The sequence below is a fragment of the Oncorhynchus kisutch genome, linkage group LG18 (assembly GCF_002021735.2).
Source record: "Oncorhynchus kisutch isolate 150728-3 linkage group LG18, Okis_V2, whole genome shotgun sequence".
Lineage (NCBI taxonomy): Eukaryota > Metazoa > Chordata > Actinopteri > Salmoniformes > Salmonidae > Oncorhynchus > Oncorhynchus kisutch.
Window position 1 is genome coordinate 64,885,593 of NC_034191.2, and position 17,458 is coordinate 64,903,050.

General features: G+C 41.5%; 1 protein-coding gene across 3 annotated transcripts in view; it reads left to right on the forward strand.

Annotated features, from left to right (window-relative positions):
* The window catches only part of sema5a (sema domain, seven thrombospondin repeats (type 1 and type 1-like), transmembrane domain (TM) and short cytoplasmic domain, (semaphorin) 5A), a 198,121-nt gene extending 185,254 nt beyond the window's left edge, over positions 1-12,867 (forward strand). For 2 of the 3 annotated variants that reach the window (XM_031796475.1, XM_031796476.1), the window contains 5 exons: positions 3,732-3,902; positions 4,031-4,186; positions 5,268-5,312; positions 5,848-6,059; positions 9,065-12,867. In XM_031796475.1, coding sequence (XP_031652335.1) covers positions 3,732-3,902; positions 4,031-4,186; positions 5,268-5,312; positions 5,848-6,059; positions 9,065-9,184 — 704 coding nt within the window. In that variant the 3' untranslated portion in view covers positions 9,185-12,867. Of the gene's footprint in view, positions 1-3,731; positions 3,903-4,030; positions 4,187-5,267; positions 5,313-5,847; positions 6,060-7,200; positions 7,428-9,064 lie in introns of all 3 variants that reach the window. The other variant, XM_031796477.1, reaches the window with a different exon arrangement.
* Positions 12,868-17,458: the final 4,591 nt, after the last annotated feature.

Genomic DNA, 17,458 nt, shown 5'->3' on the forward strand with positions numbered 1-17,458 from the left:
TACAGCCACACACACAACCCTATAATAATATGAATAATTACAATAATAAATTGCATTTGTAGAGTGCTTTTCATTTACACACAGAGTGAAAACACGAAAGCTTCAGTAATATGACATCCATGAGAAATTAATAAAGAAATAAAGAAATTAGAATAAATATCCTCATAATGAGTATAATGAAGCACAAAACTACACAATAGGAATGTGTTTAAGTCAGGAGGTGTGACGAAGACACAAATTTACAGCTGGAATCAGAGACACAATCCCCACAGCGTGTAAGACTGTAATTACATTTCAAGGCAATTATACCGCTAGCTACGGGGAGCTGTGTGCGTGTGTGCGTGCACATGCACTCTTGCATGCACTAACTTGTGCGTTTGTGTGCGAGTCTCAATCTCTGTTGTGAAAAGCCAAAGAAGACAATGCGTCTGTTTCTCCACTCTTCTACCTGAGGGGGGAACGGAAAGAAAGCAATTGTAATTAAATTAGTGTTCATAGTGACTGTAGAAGGAAATGTGCTATCTAAATGGAAATCCTCCTGTTTAGCTTCTTAATTAAAGAGAACACATGGCATCACACACACACACACACACACCACACACCAGACACAAACACACAACAAGGAGTTTGTTTCAAATCATTATTAATCAGTCTTATTTGAAAGGAGTGCAAAGTTAGCATCTCGCTAACAGCCTGACCGGTGTCTGATAGCGCCTTCAACAACAACTATCCATCATAATACTGTATGTGCTGACACAGAACCAAAGCTGGGATTTTAGCTGTTAATTTATTCACTGGAGAGAACCTGTCTGTCTCATCATGAATGAGGCTATGAATGGGGAGCATTGAGTTGCTGACCTACCACATTCTCACTGATGCTCTTTGAGTTGATCGAAGATCCATCATCCCAGTTACCTTGAGAGTTTAGCTGCTAATGCTACGGTGCCTTCAGAACGTATTCATACCACTTGACTTATTGCACAATTTGATGTGTTACAGCCAGAATTCAAAATGGATTAAATAGATGTCTCATCCATGTACACAATACCCCATAATGACAAAGTGGAAACATGTTTTTAGGACTTTTGCTAATGTATCTCAAATGAAATACAGAAATATCTCATTTACATAAGTATTCACACCCCTTAGTCAATATGTTGTCGAAACACCTTTAGCAGCAATTGTAACTGTGAGTCTTTCTGGGTAAGTCTCTAAGAGCTTTTCACACCTGGATTACGCTACATTTTCCAATGTATTCTTTTCTAAATTCTCCAAGCTCTGTCAAATTGGTTGTTGATCATTGTTAGACAACCATTTTCAGGTCTTCCAATATATTTTTAAGAAGATTTCATTCAAAACTGTAACTCAGGAACATTCACTGTCTTCTTGGTAGGCAACTCCAGTGTAGATTAGGCCTTGTGTTTTAGGTTGTCTGACAGAAAGCAGACTGAATCAGGTTTTCCTCTAGGATTGTGCCTGTGCCTAGCTCCATTCCGTTTATTTTTTATCCTGTAAAACTCCCAAGGCCTTAACGTTTACAAGCATACCCATAACATGATGCAGCCACCACTATACTTGAAAATATGGAGAGTGGTACTCAATAATGTGTTGTATTGGATTTGCCTGTATCTTTGTAGTGACTGGGTGTATTGATACACCATCCAAAGGGCAATTAATAACTTCAACAATCTCAAAGGGATATTCAAAGTCATCTTTTTTTCTTCTTCCCATCTACCAATAGGTGCCCTTCTTTGCTAGGCATGCCAAAACCTCCCTGGTCTTTGTGGTTGAATCTGTGTTTAAAATTCACCGAGTGTATGTGTGGGGTACAGATATGAGGTAGTCGTTCAAAAATCATGTTGAACTATTATTGCACACACAGTCCATGCAACTTATGTGACTTGTTAAGCACATTTTTAGTACTGAACCTATTTAGGTTTGCCATAACAAAGGGGTTGACTCACGACAATTGAGCTTTTCTTTCTTAACTAATTTGTAAACATTTAGAAAAACATTCCACTTTCACATTATGGGGTATTGTGTGTATGGAAGTGACAAAAAAATCTACATTTAATACATTTAAAATGCAGGCTGTAACACAACAAAATGTGGGGAAAAAATCACGGGGTGTGAATACTTTCTGAAGGCACTGTAGCTAGCTCTTAGCTTTCCCCTCTGACACTTACTCACCTGGAGTGAACTGCCGGGTTACTTCAGGATAAGCCCTGTGTGTTCCGTGTGGCTCACTTGGTAGAGCATGGCACTTGCAGTGCCAGGATTGAGTCTTCGATTCCCATTTATGCACTCACTACTGTAAGGTAGTGGTTAAGAATGTCTGCTAAAATGTAAAAAAATGGAATGATTTACTATAGCTCTAAGCTAGCTAACTAAACATACAGATATTCTGTGGGCTTGAATTGCAGGAGCAGCAGTCACCCTCCAGTTCTATTGATGCAGACAATGGAGACTTATCAAGTCACCTGAATCGAAGAGATTTCATAGGAATGGTGCAACTTTGCATAGTGTGAATAATAATGAATAGTAATTTAGTTTAAATTAGCCCTCGTCTGGAAGTGTGATAATATTTTCGACGTAGGCCGTGCCTCAAGACATAATCCATCCGCTGGTTAATCCAGGGCCTTTGAGAGAAAGGTGGAGAGAGAGAGGGGGAGAGGGGGAGAGGGAGGGGGAGAGTGAGGGGGGGGGGAGAGGGGGGGGGAGGGAGGGAGAGGGGGAGAGGGAGGGAGGGAGAGGGGGAGAGGGAGGGAGAGAGAGGGAGAGGGAGAGATGTCTGAAGTCCATCTGGTTTTGAAACAAATGAATCTTTCCTAGTTTTCTGCAGCGGCTGATGGAGATGAGACTATCCATCATGTGCAGGCAAGAATCGACTGATGTGTCATTTTACCATAGAGAAATTACACAGAGATGACAAAGACCAAGGGAACTTCAATTACCACACAGCCAGTGCCTTACAGGTTGAGCTGTTTAAAACCAATTCTGAAATGGTCCTGAAAAGAGATTTTTCTCCTCAGATGAAGTGAAAGGATTTTGTTCTCAGTCTTTACTGAGAGGCCTTTTTTCGTTTGACGTTTTGTCCTTCTCTGACATGTCGTCGAGGACGAAGGACAGTTCTAGGACAAAGCAAGAACAGCACAATGAGATTTTGCGTTTGCCCTGACGTCGAGACATTACAGTATTCTTTAAAGTTGTGTTTGTGTTTGTCTGTTTGGTCTCTTGTTTGATTCCTGGTGACGTTTTCTGTTACCATGTTTACACTGGTTCAATTAGCAGAAGGACCTCTCCTCCTTCCTCTGTCTGTCACACCGTGTGTGTGTGTGTGTGTGGTGTGTGTGTGTGTGTGTGTGTGTGTGTGTGTGTGTGTGTGTGTGTGTGCGTGTTAACGTGTTTGGATCTAGTTCAGATGTGACAGCTAGCAGGTTTTGTTTCATCCAACTACTCAAACCAACCCCCTCCTGACCCCTCATCTCCTCCCCCTCCATACTCTCCACTAATTAACAAAGGGAAATTAACCATCAAGTCCTTCTTGTTTTTCCTCCCTTCGTGTGATGCCAAGCACTCTAGACGTCACACACACAGGAACACACTTACACACACATGGGCACACACACACACTCATACACTGTACAGTACACACATGGACTCTAATTCTCAACAACTTAACAACAAGTACTTGCCTCAACACCCCCCTCCCGCTATCTCCTCCTGTGTAGTGGACGGTAGCTGGTCGTGCTGGTCTGGCTGGTCTAAGTGTTCAGTGACGTGTGGAGGGGGACACTATATGAGGACGCGCACCTGCAACAACCCCCCACCAGCCTACGGAGGAGATATCTGTCTGGGACTGCACACTGAAGAGGCTCTCTGTAACACACAATCATGTCCAGGTACACACACACATACACACACGTAGGCATGCACACACACAATCACACAGACCATCAGTTTTCTCTTTGACTCTTGGCATGTGTATTCAGCAGCCCAGTAATCTGATGTGGTTATGTTTTGTCTCCAGAGAGTTGGTCTAACTGGTCTGAATGGTCCCAGTGTGACAGTGCTGGCTCCCAGCTGCGTGTCCGTCACTGTGACATCCTGTTCCCTACTGGAAACCAGTGTTCAGGAAACCACACCGAGACCAGGGCCTGCCCACCTGACTCCAACTTTATACCAGGTAATACACACATGTACTGATAAACACACACACGCACACATTTATGCATGCACACACACACATACACACACATTCACACAAATACACGCACGCACACACACACACACATACATAGACCAGATAGTATTTATGTGTATCCAGACAGGGGTCTCCCTTATTGACAGTGTGTAATGTGAGACACACCAGAACATTGATTTCTACTACACCAGTGGATAATTAGACCTCTTTCTCTCTCTCTGAGTTCTGAGGCTCAGTCAAACACACCCATTGATGTCTTCAACAATGATGTGTTCTACATAGTATCAATGGACACAATACTACTCGAGCTACCAGAGCCGGATAGATTTTATACCGCAGATTGCTTTAGACTAACTAACACTTAGCAACCAATAAAACATTATTATTTCTTCAAAACTGCTCCAGTGATATGACAGTAGCCTATGCTAGGTGATAAGTGTGAGTACACTCTTAGAAAAAAAGGGTTCCAAAAGAGTTCTACCTGGAACCAAAAAGGTTTCTATCTATCTTCTATCTCTTATGGGGGCAGCCAAAGAACCCTTTTTGGTTCCAGATAGAAACCTTTTTGGTTCCAGGTAGAATTCTTTTGGGTTCCATGTAGAACCCTTTACACAGAGGAACCCCAAATGGTTCTACCTCGAACTCAAAAGGGACTCTACCTGGAACAAAAAAAAGGGTTCTTCAAATGGTTCTCATATGGGGACAGCTGATGAACCCTTTTAGGTTTTAGATAGCATCTTTTTTTTCTAAGAGTGTACACTTTATCTTTCTGAAACACCAGTTTGTCTTTAGTTCCTTATCACTCATCTGTTTTAATGGGAATGCCACTCGATTAAGTGTCGTTAGTAGGGTTGTGTACTTCATTTCCCGTAATGAGGCCAGATACACAAATTATCATACAGTACTTATCATAAAACTCTTCAGGTGTCTAGTGATGGGCTTTATCATCCTCTGGTTCATTCTCAATATAATGTTCAAAGACCTCAACATTATCTATACTGTTTTGTCAAGGGAACAAGTGTGTTCTTCTGTTCAGCATCTCTTTTAATTTTCTCTTTTACAGAAGTCTCCATTGCCCGTTCAAGTCAGGAGGAGAGAAGATGCGGAGGTATGAGTGTGTATGGGTTTAATATAGTGTGATAATGTAGTGTGATAGTGTGATAATGTAATAATGTAGTGTGATAGTGTAATAATGTAGTGTGATAGAGTGATAATGTAGTGTGATAGTGTAATAATGTAGTGTGATATTTAATGTAGTATGAAAGGGTGATAATGTAGTCTGGTAATGCGATAATCTAGTGTGATAATGTAGTGTGCTAGTGTAATGTAGTATGACATTTAATGTAGTGTGAAAGTATGATCATGTAGTGTGGCCGTGTGATAATGTAATGTAGTGTGTTCGCGTGATAATGTAGTGTGTTCGCGTGATAATGTAGTGTGATCGTGTAATAATGTCGTGTGGTAGTGTGATAATGTGGTGTGCTAGTGTGTTAATGTAGTTTGATATTTGATGTAGTGGGAAGGTGTGATAATATAGTGTGCGATTTGTTGGTATCAATAATGAATTCATCCACACTTATTAACGTGACATCAATCATTGCGCAGTCAACTTATTTTGACCTCTCTCTTTTTCCCTTCTCCAGATTTCAACCTGTTCCATATGATTGCTGTAGGCCTGAGTAGTTCTATCATGGGTTGTTTGGTCACTTTACTAGTGTACACCTACTGCCAGCGCTACCAGCAGCAGTCTCACGATGCTACGGTCATCCACCCCATCTCAGCAGCACCACTCAACACCTCCATCACCAACCACATCAACAAACTGGACAAATATGACTCGGTGGAGGCCATTAAGGTTTGTATACTATCACACTCTGTGGCCTTCTAGAACATTCCAGGCTCACCTATACCTCTGGGCTGGTCTATAGTACTGTAGCTTTTTGTACTTGTGTGTGTGTGGTCCTGCGTCTACTCTGTGTGACTGCACTGTTCTGTGTCTATAGCCATATATAGCCATACACTGCTTTCTCATAAGTTACTAACAACATACATCACAATATACATACTGTTAGTTACTTATATGTAGTGAATAGGTTCCAGGTCTTCATTCTAAAAGAGTTGTTTAATATCAGTGGATCATCCTGGTTTAAATCAATAATATTAGTTAGTTATATTATCTCTGAGATTACTCTTGACACAAGGCTTGGTTTTGGAAAGACTTAGTTTAGAATTCTATGAAGTCAGGGGGTTAAGCAGTTGAGAAACTATTTTATGTGAGTTAGCATATCGTGTGGACAGAGAGCTAGCTTTCAGAAGAGTATTCATCTCCTATAAATGACTGAACAGACACGCCATCTAAAGTGAATGGAGTCTCTGACGCAGATCTAGAATGCAGTTTCCATAGCAGAATAAAGATTTGAAAAGTATCCATCTATCATGTAATTAGTGTCTGGTGTGTGAGCATAATCTAGATTGCAGTTACGGATAGAGGATAATATGAATATGGACAATGCTCGTTTGGCTAAGTGAAAAACTCTAAAAGAGCCATTTAAAAAAAAATCTAAGCGTATTATTCCTCAGTCTTTACTCTTGTTTTAATGGCTGGGTTGTACAGCTGAATATAGATATTCTAAAAGTGAGAAGAGTGATTCTGTCATTTAATTTTGTATTGTAGGAGAAAGAAGAACACCTGGCACTATAATTCCTAAAGCTTCGTTCTTTGTTTGATTAAAATAATATCTTTATCATCCAGGTGAGCTCGGAAAGATTTTGCTCTAGAGCGCCGTTGAGACAAAGGCAGTGAGTGTAGCTGAAAGAATGCCATTTTTTATGATTCAGTGGTGTGTCCTTTCTTATGGAGGGCATAGAATGACCATGTAGTCCCCTGCACCTACAGTAGCACAGACCACCTGTCTTCCTCAATGGGTACAGTAGAACATAGTCATCCATTGTGGCTCCAGTGAGGATGACTGTTGCCCGTTCCTCTGCTCCCGCAGCCCGATGTGTCCGTACTCTTGACCCTGGACGAACCCGGCATGCGTCAGCCTCTGTCTGCTAACATGGCCGTGTCCATGCGTGGCCTGGAGATTTTCTACTAACTTTCTACTGACCTCTGACCTCTACAACATCCCGCCTCTTGACTCTCCTCCTAGCCTATCAGCAACCTCCTTCCTCTTCCTCCCCACCGCGCCCCCACTTCCTGTGGCGCTTCTGTGTGCGACAGGTTGGGGTAGACTCAGTTTCTCTCTCATTGCTCGGAAATCCCATTATTTCATATTCATCCCATAGGGCAAGAGGAAGGCAACTGCGGTCTTCAAGAGCCGTAATGTCTGCTGGTTTTCTCTTCTCTCTTTGGCACTTAATCAGTTAGTCAGTAGCTTTGGTGCTTTTAGGGATAGGTCATCCCTCTTCTATCACTCTTCACTTTGGTCAGGTTCTTAATTGATCAATTGGTTGATTGATCAGAGAGTGCACTCGCCTGGTCTCTCAGGTCTCGATCAGAAGGAAATGATGAAAACAAGCAGACATTGAGGCTCCTGAGGACCAGATTTGCCCCCCACCCTGCCATAGGACTACCCACAGACTTGTGAGAAGGCAGTGTATTTTCCACTCATCTCTTTCCGTTCCAAAACGTCCACCATGTTCTGACTCTTCTCATTTGCATGTGTTTGTTTTTCCCTTTTCTGTCTTTTTAGCTCTGTTTGGCTTTCTAATGATGGGTTACCATGGAGAAAAGGGAACTCGTAACTCCTTCTGTTTTCTCCGTAGCTGTCCTCTTTCTTTTTTATCTCTAATGCCACCCCACTGTTCAACAGATTTTGTTTACTCCACTAAAAACACTCCCTAATCACTCTTTAGCCAATTAAGCACAGTTAAGGAAGAAAGGCAGAGTAGACGAAGTCTGAGAACAGCTGGTTAATGGTTGAGGGCAGCCATGGGGCCACTGGCAGAGATACAAGAAATGACTGTTTCAGACAGATTTCGACTTTTGAGAATGTATATTTTGTTCCATTTTAGACATGGAAATTGACTTTAGACTCAACCAATAACACATTATTCGATCTTTAAGTTATGTTTCTCGCCTCTGTGTGCAAGCCATTTAAATGTGATCGAGACAGAATAATATTATGTGTGTTTGTGCTCAGCACTCACAACCCTATCAGTTGATATACGGATCCATCAATCAAGAACAAACGCAGCATCATCAAGTGCTGAATTATGTCGCCTCCAGGGGCTTTCAGAATGCACTTAGCCAAGACAATAAGACAGAGGGGCGCACGCACATCAATTTAGCAAACTGCTGAGGTTGTACTGAGCGCAGGGTGCTTAACTCACAGAAATGTATGGTATCTCCATAGAACCACAGAGAAGGGTACTACAGAGATACCCTGTGGCCCTTCCTTATTTTCTGACTCACTTTTTCTTCTTCATTTTTTTTCTTTGATTAATATTTTTTTTAATTGAACTCGTCCTCAGGGATTTGGAGATGTGAAAGCCATGAAAGCTGCTGATGTAGAGACATTAGAGAGGAGATCAATGGACATATGGTTTCTCATCATAATACACCAGCTCAGTGGTTATCATTTTGCCAGCCTGTTGTTGTTAGTGCTTTGGCCTTGCTCATTGAAATGCTTTATTCATGTAGGGACCTCCTGTTGATTTGTATATTGTCGTCTCATAAACGCTACCAAGGTTTATTTTTCTGTTTGACGTATTCCTTTTACCTTGCACTCTCCCATCTAGACTGAATCATTATTTGATCCTTACAATACAGTTGACACTGACACATCTCTCTCTTCCTCTCTCCATCTCCCCTCTCTTGCTCTCGCTCTCTTCCTATTCTCTCTCTGTCCTTCACAGGCTTTCAATAAGAACAACCTGATTCTGGAGGAAAGAAATAAGTACTTCAACCCCCAGCTAGCTGGGAAAACATACACCAACGCATACTTCACGGACCTTAACACTTACGATGACTATTAACCCTTCGTTGGGCTACAGCACCGGGGATACACACCCTTGTGCAGACAACAACCCCACTCCACTCGCTTTGACTATGTCATCTTTTTTTCTGCTTTGTGGTTTCTAATGTAATTTGTGACATTTTATGTGGGACCCTCCTACTCTGGGACACTTAGGCAGCTGCCATTCAATCAAATTACAGACAGACAGTGATGTCATCAAAGGGACATGCCCAATTTACTTTCCTTCGCGTGCTCTGATGGGGTTCACTGGGAATGTTCATCTTCGGAAAAACAAAAAACAACAAGATCCTGACTTGACTCTCAAACATGGAGACAACTGGAATTTCGTTTTTTTCATGGAAGGAATGGAAAAAAGTTTTAAAAAATAAAATAAAATATATATAAAAAAAAAAGATATATATATATATATACATAAATATATATATATAAACTTAAAGAGCTGTCTGAATGGGATGGATCCCTCTTTGATTTCCTGTGAATTATCTGATTCCAGAACTGTGTCTGTTCTGGGGGAAGAAAACCACCTAACTGCTTTGCATGAATTCATCTGACGTGTTTTTTCTGTCGCTCTGTTCAGTTCTGCATGGTTGGTCACATTCCACTCCACGGGTCTGTAGTCCAATAACTGCTCCGTCTAGAGAGAGGCTATACGGACATACCTGGTGCCCAAATTGTTGACGTATGTCGCGCAGCTGGGAGTCGAGTGAAGACAAACGGATTCAGTTCAGTCAGTTGTCCTGATGAGCCCTTCCCAGCTAGCTAGTTTGCTTGTGGCTAGAAACTTCAGCAAGAATTTAAAACTTGTCTGCCGAAGTTGGGATTTGGGAGTGTTCAGAATCATTCAGTTTTTATAATAATAATAAATAAATAATGGAGACGTAATCCCGTAACTGTAGATTTACGGTGCTTTAGCTGTCATCCTGGCTTGATATTAGCTACTTCCTTCTCCTAACTGCGGCAAGCGGGAGCGAAGAACACTGCCCCGTGTTGTGTTGCCGGCTTGTAGCGCAAACTCTCCCAAATGAGCAGTGGACTGTATCACTGTGACATCCAGATGGTTACTACCAATATTAGTAGGACGCTATCCCACTCAAAATAAAAATCAAGTGGCATGGTTAGGGTCATTTGCGCCGGCTTGTCGTTATGTTACCTAATTGGCATGTCATTGGCATGACATACAGATGGTGACCAATAGCCTACAACTACTTTCTCCCTCGCCCATCAAAATAAACACAACTTTCTTTTACAAGTTGTAACTAGCGCCATGCTGCTGCTGCTGCTAGCTAGCCAGCATAAACTATCTAACGGGGAAGGGCTCATCGGGATGACTGTCTGAACCGAAATCATTAGTCTCCACTGGACTCTCAGCTGCACAATATATGTCATCAATTTGGGCACCAGATGTGTCTGTATAGCCACTCCCCTTCATCTGCTGTGCTAGGGTCCTACAGCGTACCCCAAATGGGGTGGCCTTAGTGATGCCTGATGAATTGACCCAACTACTATGCTCAACGTTAGATAGTCACGTGCTTAGCGTACCCAGGGTAGCTGTCACTCAATAGCTACCCAATTTTAGACTTTTGTTAAACCGATCTAGTGCTTTTAACCATCTACCTGTGACAGCTATCGATCAGAATGTAGATATTTTAGAGATGTGACCATATGTCTTTCTTTTACAGGGCTGGCGTCAGTTTAGCAGTTAGCAATGGTTGAGATATCAGTGTACAATCTTTTTTGCTTTTTGTTGATGTTATTGTACAGTGAGCTCATTTAGAAGCATATATATATGTCTCTGTAGCTTTTATAGGTCCATTTACTCAATGTCAGTGTTAAAAATAATACTTTTCTTTGTTTTTGCGAAGAAGTAAGGAGTTCATGCAAGTAGATTGGATAAAGTTGAAAGGAAAGAATGGTCAGGAATATGTAACTAGATCATGCTTAAGCTGTCGTCATAGAGGAGAGCGGGGGCAATTGTAACACTTTTTATATTTTACTCTATTGCTCAGAGACAACCTGAGCTAGGCCAGTCATTTTTATATATCAGAAACTAACATTTGTCTCCTAATCATTCATACCATTTATATGTCTGTACATAAGATGGTCAGATCCCAATATAGATTTTAATCAGAAAAGTCCTGTGTCAGGGGCAATTGTAACAGTGGCAGGGGTCAAATGTAACACCTAAAAAAAGAACCCAAATAACATGATAAATTATCGTATTATCACAGACATGTGTAATGATTTTGCAATAAATATACATATTCTATGTAAGTAATCAATATTTACAGTAACACCCTGTGCATGGCCATTCAGTTCATCTCCAAACCTCTTGAATAGTCTGATAGTGCCCAGATTATATATTTTTACAACTTATATGGCACTCTACATAGGATCCAATGTTAGTTACTATTTGTAATAATAATTTTAAAGGTTGAGTAAGACTTTTCTCCACAAATGTACCAACATTTATATTATGCCGTATGTAAATAGTTTATGATTAGTGAATGCCATAATGTAGTTACTTTGTTAGATGCTTCTCCCTATTAGCTGCAATCTTCTTTTTTTCAAAGCCATTTTAGCGATCACCCTAGCTGTTCGGTCTGAAAACATTTACACATCATGGGAATTTGTCATACTATGATGTCGACTCCTTCCGAGGCACGTGTTGATAGGCAACCCCCCTGCACTTGCCATGGCAGGCCTGCTCCCTCCATGCTTAAAGCCAGTGTGAGAAACATGCAGCATTTGTGCAATGAAACTTAACAAATACGTCACTCAAAACAAATACAAAACTCATTTGCTAAATTCAAGATAGTGATGTAGGACAAAGCAAGGAGGGTGAACTTCAAAACGTAATATAGTTTCATTGGAATTTGAAGCTGTTGTTGGTAAGTAATGAATCCGCTACCTTTGACATGACTTACCTTATCCAAGTTAAAATCACTTGTTTTCATAAGTTGTCTTCTTGGCTCAGGGTAATTTTAACATTGCATTGCAATTACCCCAAACCCTAGCAGCCATGACAAAACCTCATGTGCCTAACAAAAGACAACAATAGTGACACATGTCAATCATGTCAATGGTGAGCCAACATATAGTAACGCAAATGATGCTAGTTTGAATTCTTGGACATTAATGCTCAGGAGAGTATAAGAAAAATACAGCTGCTGGAAAACAAATACTTTCACCCCTAAACAAACATTTGCCAATAAAGTGTGAAAATAGTGAGATATTTGGCTTTTCAAGCAGGGAGGGAACCTAAATGGACATGTGCTGAGGGATTTTGAATCATTCTAGCTGATTTCTGTGTGGAGAAATTCAAGGTGTTACAGTTGCCACTGGTCTCCCCTACTTTGTATAGTTTTTATAATTTTGGAATTCATAATTTTGAAACTGTTTGTTCACAATTGTTTATTTGGCTGTGTGGCTTAATGAATTGATTCTGTCTGGGGTTATAGTAACGGACATGGAGATAGTGCTTTACAAACATCCTTCTCCAGAACCTGAAGTGGTACTTTTCAAGGTGTAATATCTCTGTTTTGTTTAAAGATGATGTACATCTATAACTGAGTGAAATATTCAGTATGTTGGTTTCTTCAATGTTTTCAATTGTAACTAACTATTTTTTTTATATGTTTGCTTGTTTTATTGTGAATAAATTAAAAACCGCTTGGTACACTTCAGGGTTGTCATAGTCTACACTAACTAACAGAAACACACTCTAACATCAAAGAAAAATACTTACTGTTGGGAGAGCTACGTGAATCACTCAAGACCACGGTAACAGACTCTTTTAGCCTTTACAAGAGTCTGTTAACAAGTCCATAGTGATGAATGGCATCAGTAGCAATGGAAGGATACATGAAGGATACAGATGCAGAGAGGGGGTGGTTAGGTCTAATGGATCTATATGACGTAGCGAAGCGCAGCAGTGTTATTCTCCATCAACCTTCAACCTGACGGGCCATCTGTGTGCAAAGGGTAATGGAGTGTGTGTGCATGTGCGTGTGTGTGCGTGCAGGTCTGTGTGTGAGTGTGTTATTAATCATCACCGTCAGTGGGCCCAAAAGGGTGAGAGTGCTGATCCAGCCAGAATGGAAGGATTCTGGCCCAGGAGAATCAATCTCAGTTTACCTTGACTCCACTTTACCTCAGAGAGAGATGGAGCTGGGGACCTGGGGGCCCTACAGAACTCTGGCTGCACTTTTCGGGTGTCTGGAGGATTGCTAAGTGTGTGTGTGTGTGTGTGTGTGTGTGTGTGTGTGTGTGTGTGTGTGTGTGTGTGTGTTTGAGTTGTATAGACATCCTTGCTTCTCATGAAACTGCAGAGCTACACCCACTCTCTCAAATACACTGGTGGGCTGCTGAGTGCATGTTGTAATTAGCTATGGCTATTTGCCCCCTACATCAACCTTGATCAGTGTTATTACTTGATGCAGAAACATACAAACACGCACACACACAGATCTACAGGTACAAGAACACTGTTGGAGCTTTCCTCAGCAATTCCATTTCTCACAATAGCCTGCCTTCTCCCTTGGCTCTTGGACGGTATGATCTATGTTGCACTTAGTCATTCAGACACATGTGGCATTCCCCCTCTCAGCCACTGACATTAGCCCTTGGGACAATAGATGACTTACCCACACTGACATTTGGCTATGTCTCACTCAGAGAGAAGTTCACACAAGTCTCTGCCTCATATTGTGCCTTACTACATACATCAGACCATGCAAAAGAGGATACCAATAAACACCATACTCTTCTATGTCTGTCTCTATCTCAACTTTCTCAGCAACACTAAATACACGAGACGGTAGGTACTCTGTTAGATGGATTACACACCGTTCGCCTGTATCCCTTACGTCTCATTTAGCCAGTTTAGCACTTTTAGAATGTATTCTTTTCTGCCACAGAGAAGTGTGTGTGCGTGTGCGCACATGTCTGCCGCTGTGTCATGTTACACTCTGTAATCTGCCAATTAGTGTGTCTACAGAGGCCGGTGAGTGACAAACAGGGCAAGTGAGTGACATTGTTCCTGTCACAGACTGACAGAGCGTGGATGTTCCATTAAGCCCTACTCCTCCCTTGGGAGTTCTTCTCTCTCATTCACATTTACATCAGAACAGTCCGGAACACCTCCTCAGACACTCTTTCCTTTCCACCGGCCCATTCATTCTAACAGGACCAATAAGAATGTTTCACTTCAAAGTTCCGTAGCAACAAAAGGGTTGGTTCTAATTGGGGCGACAGGTAGCCTAGTGGTTAGAGCGTTGGGCCAGTAACCAAAAGGTTGCTGGATTGATTCCCTGATCTGACAAGGTAAAAATCTGTTGTTCTACCCCTGAACAAGGCAGTTAACCCACTGTTCCCCGGGAGGTTATCATTGTAAATGAGAATTTGTTTGTAACTGACTTGCGTAGTTAAATAAATAATAATTAATGTTGCAATAGTTGACCTGTCAAATTGGAGAGCAAATGTAGGAGCCTTTTGAAGCTGTATTTGAGTGGGGAAAAGACAGGCTGTTATTTTGTTGCAGATCAGATGGAGTCTCAGAGCCGGGTAAGAGTAAGTGTAACCATGTGGGTCTGATTCTGGTGATGCCCACATCATAAATCGTAAACACACACACACACCCACACACCACACACACACCAGACTGTCTGCATCCCAGAAATCCAGACCACATGTCAGCCACATGTCCACCAGAGTCTGCAAGAGCCTTCTTCTCCCTACAAGAGCCCTCTTCTCTTTCTCTCTCTCTCCCCACCCTCTCTCGCACACACACACAAACACACACACACACTTTACTTAGATTTTTTTTTAAACATGTTATCTCATTATACATACAGCCACATTAGCAGTTCAGCATGCAGACAGCCTGAGAAGTCAAAGGGTCATACGTGACAGAATTAGAGTCGTATTAGAGGGATGTGCTTTTGCATCTGAAACAGACACAGTGGGCATAGCAACATTAGACTGTGCTTCACCCCGCTGAGGATATCCATGAATATTTATTCATGTGAAGTGGGTACTCTTCCTAAATTGCACGGCTTATCTATAGCTGCTATCACTGTGACACAGTGCCAATGTTAGACCCTACTAATTCACCTAGAAATTCATGTGAGTGTAGGAGGGTGATGGGGTTGACAAAACACTTGATTTTAGGACTCTATCAAACTGCGATCGTGCTGAATACAGATGAGGGCTAGGTTATGCAATGAAATAGGCCTACTGTTTTGCTACTGTTACTGTGTGGATACTGTTGCCATAAAGGGGTTAGCCGACAACGTCACAAAAAATGATGTGTGCTCTTCAAATGGGTGTTGTTGTGATTCTGGATGGTCAGATAGCTAGCAACAATGATAAGAAGCTACCATGTGGTTATTCGTAAGTAGCTCGTTTCAGCTCATTTGATCTTGTTCTTGATACCATGTTTGGTTTTGAGTTGTTTTGACTGGGACATCATTCTACTATGGCTAAATGTTGCTAGCTAGTTAGCTAATCAACAACTGTAACAATGTATTTGAGAGAAAAATGTCAATTGTGCACTTCATATTTTTTCAATAAAAATTGGAGAAGAAATACAGTTTACATGTTATCAACAATCTAAGCCAACCCTGTCTGTTTTGCCCCATAGTTACACAGACATTGGTTTTGTTACTAAACAACCAGCCTGTCTACAGTGGTGTAAAGTACTTAAGTAAAAATACTTGAAAGTAGTTTTTTGGGGTATCTGGACTTTACTTTACTATTTATATTTTTGAAAACTTTTACTTTTACTTCACTACATTCCTAAAGAAAATAATGTAATTTTTACTCCATACATTTTCCCTGATACCCAAAAGGACTCGTTACTTTTTGAATGCTTAACAGGACAGGAAAATGGTCCAATTCACACACTTATCAAGATAACATCCCTGGTCATACCTACTGCCTCTGATCTGGCGGACTCACTAAACACACATGCTTTATTTGTAATGATGTCTGAGTGTTGGAGTGTGCTCCTGGCACTCCGTAAATAAATTAAAAACAAGAAAATGATACCGTCTGGTTTTCTTTATATAAGGAATTTGAAATTATTATACTTTTGCTTTTGATACTTCAGTATATTTTAGCAATTACATTTACTTTTGATACTTATGTATATTTAAAACCAAATACTTTTAGAATTTTACTCAAGTAGTATTTTACTGGGTGACCTTCACTTTTACTTGAGTAATATTCTATTACGGTATCTTTATTTTTTACTCAAGTAGGATAATTGGGTACTTTTTCCACCACTGCCCGTCTACCATCCCCCGAAGATAGGCTGTATGCCAGTCTCTGGACAATATCTCCTGGGTTCACTCAAGCTACAGCTGTTTGAGTCTCTCTGGAAAGAGGGTAAAAGGTAGAGAGAAGGGGGTGAAAGAGAGAGGGAGAGGAGGGGTGATGAGAGGGAGCTTGTCCAACTCCAACTTCACCCCAGTGACAGCTGTTACCAATGTCCCTTACCAAGATGGTGGATATGACTGTGGTCCAGTTTCCTGTGACCTTCATAGAAAGCCCTCTATCCCCAGCGACAACTCCCTCCTCCCACTTCCTCTCTGTCCAATGGGGAGCAACAAAAAGGGTCTGGTCTGCCAGCAGAGCTAAGGGAGATCTGGGTAGGGAGATAGACAGGGCCCTGGCTGGATCTTAACGGGTTCTCTCTGTCAACTGGGAATAGATGTCACCATAGATGTTCTACGCCAGCTGGGGGATTGATCAGCACCATGGAAATCTTTGCCAATCGGAGGATACACATTGCCAACTGGAGGATAGGATTGACAGATATTACCATAGAAATCCATGCCAGTTGGAGGATAGGATAGATGCCACCATAGATGTCAACCCAAGACATCTGGTCCTCCAGGTGCCTCCACAGTTCCAGAGTACAGCTGCAGGAAGGCACAGGATGCAGAGGGGGTGCAATTTCCTCCGTAACACCCCCCAGTTAAAAATGTATTAACCTTATCAGGTACAACAACACTCCCCTTAGAAACCCAGCTCATTCAACTCGTTGAAAGCTGCTACTGATGTGACTTGCCAAGATGGCTGATGCCACTGGGGTCCAGGTTTCTGTGACCTTCAATGGGAGTCCTCTATCTAACTTACTCACCCTCACTATCACTCCTTTCTTTCTCTTCCATCCTCTCTTCTATCCTCTCTCCTCCCTTGCCAGAATTTTTACCTTATAGGAAGACCTCTATCATCTACCTTACTTTCAAGTCTCCCTCTCTCCCTCTCA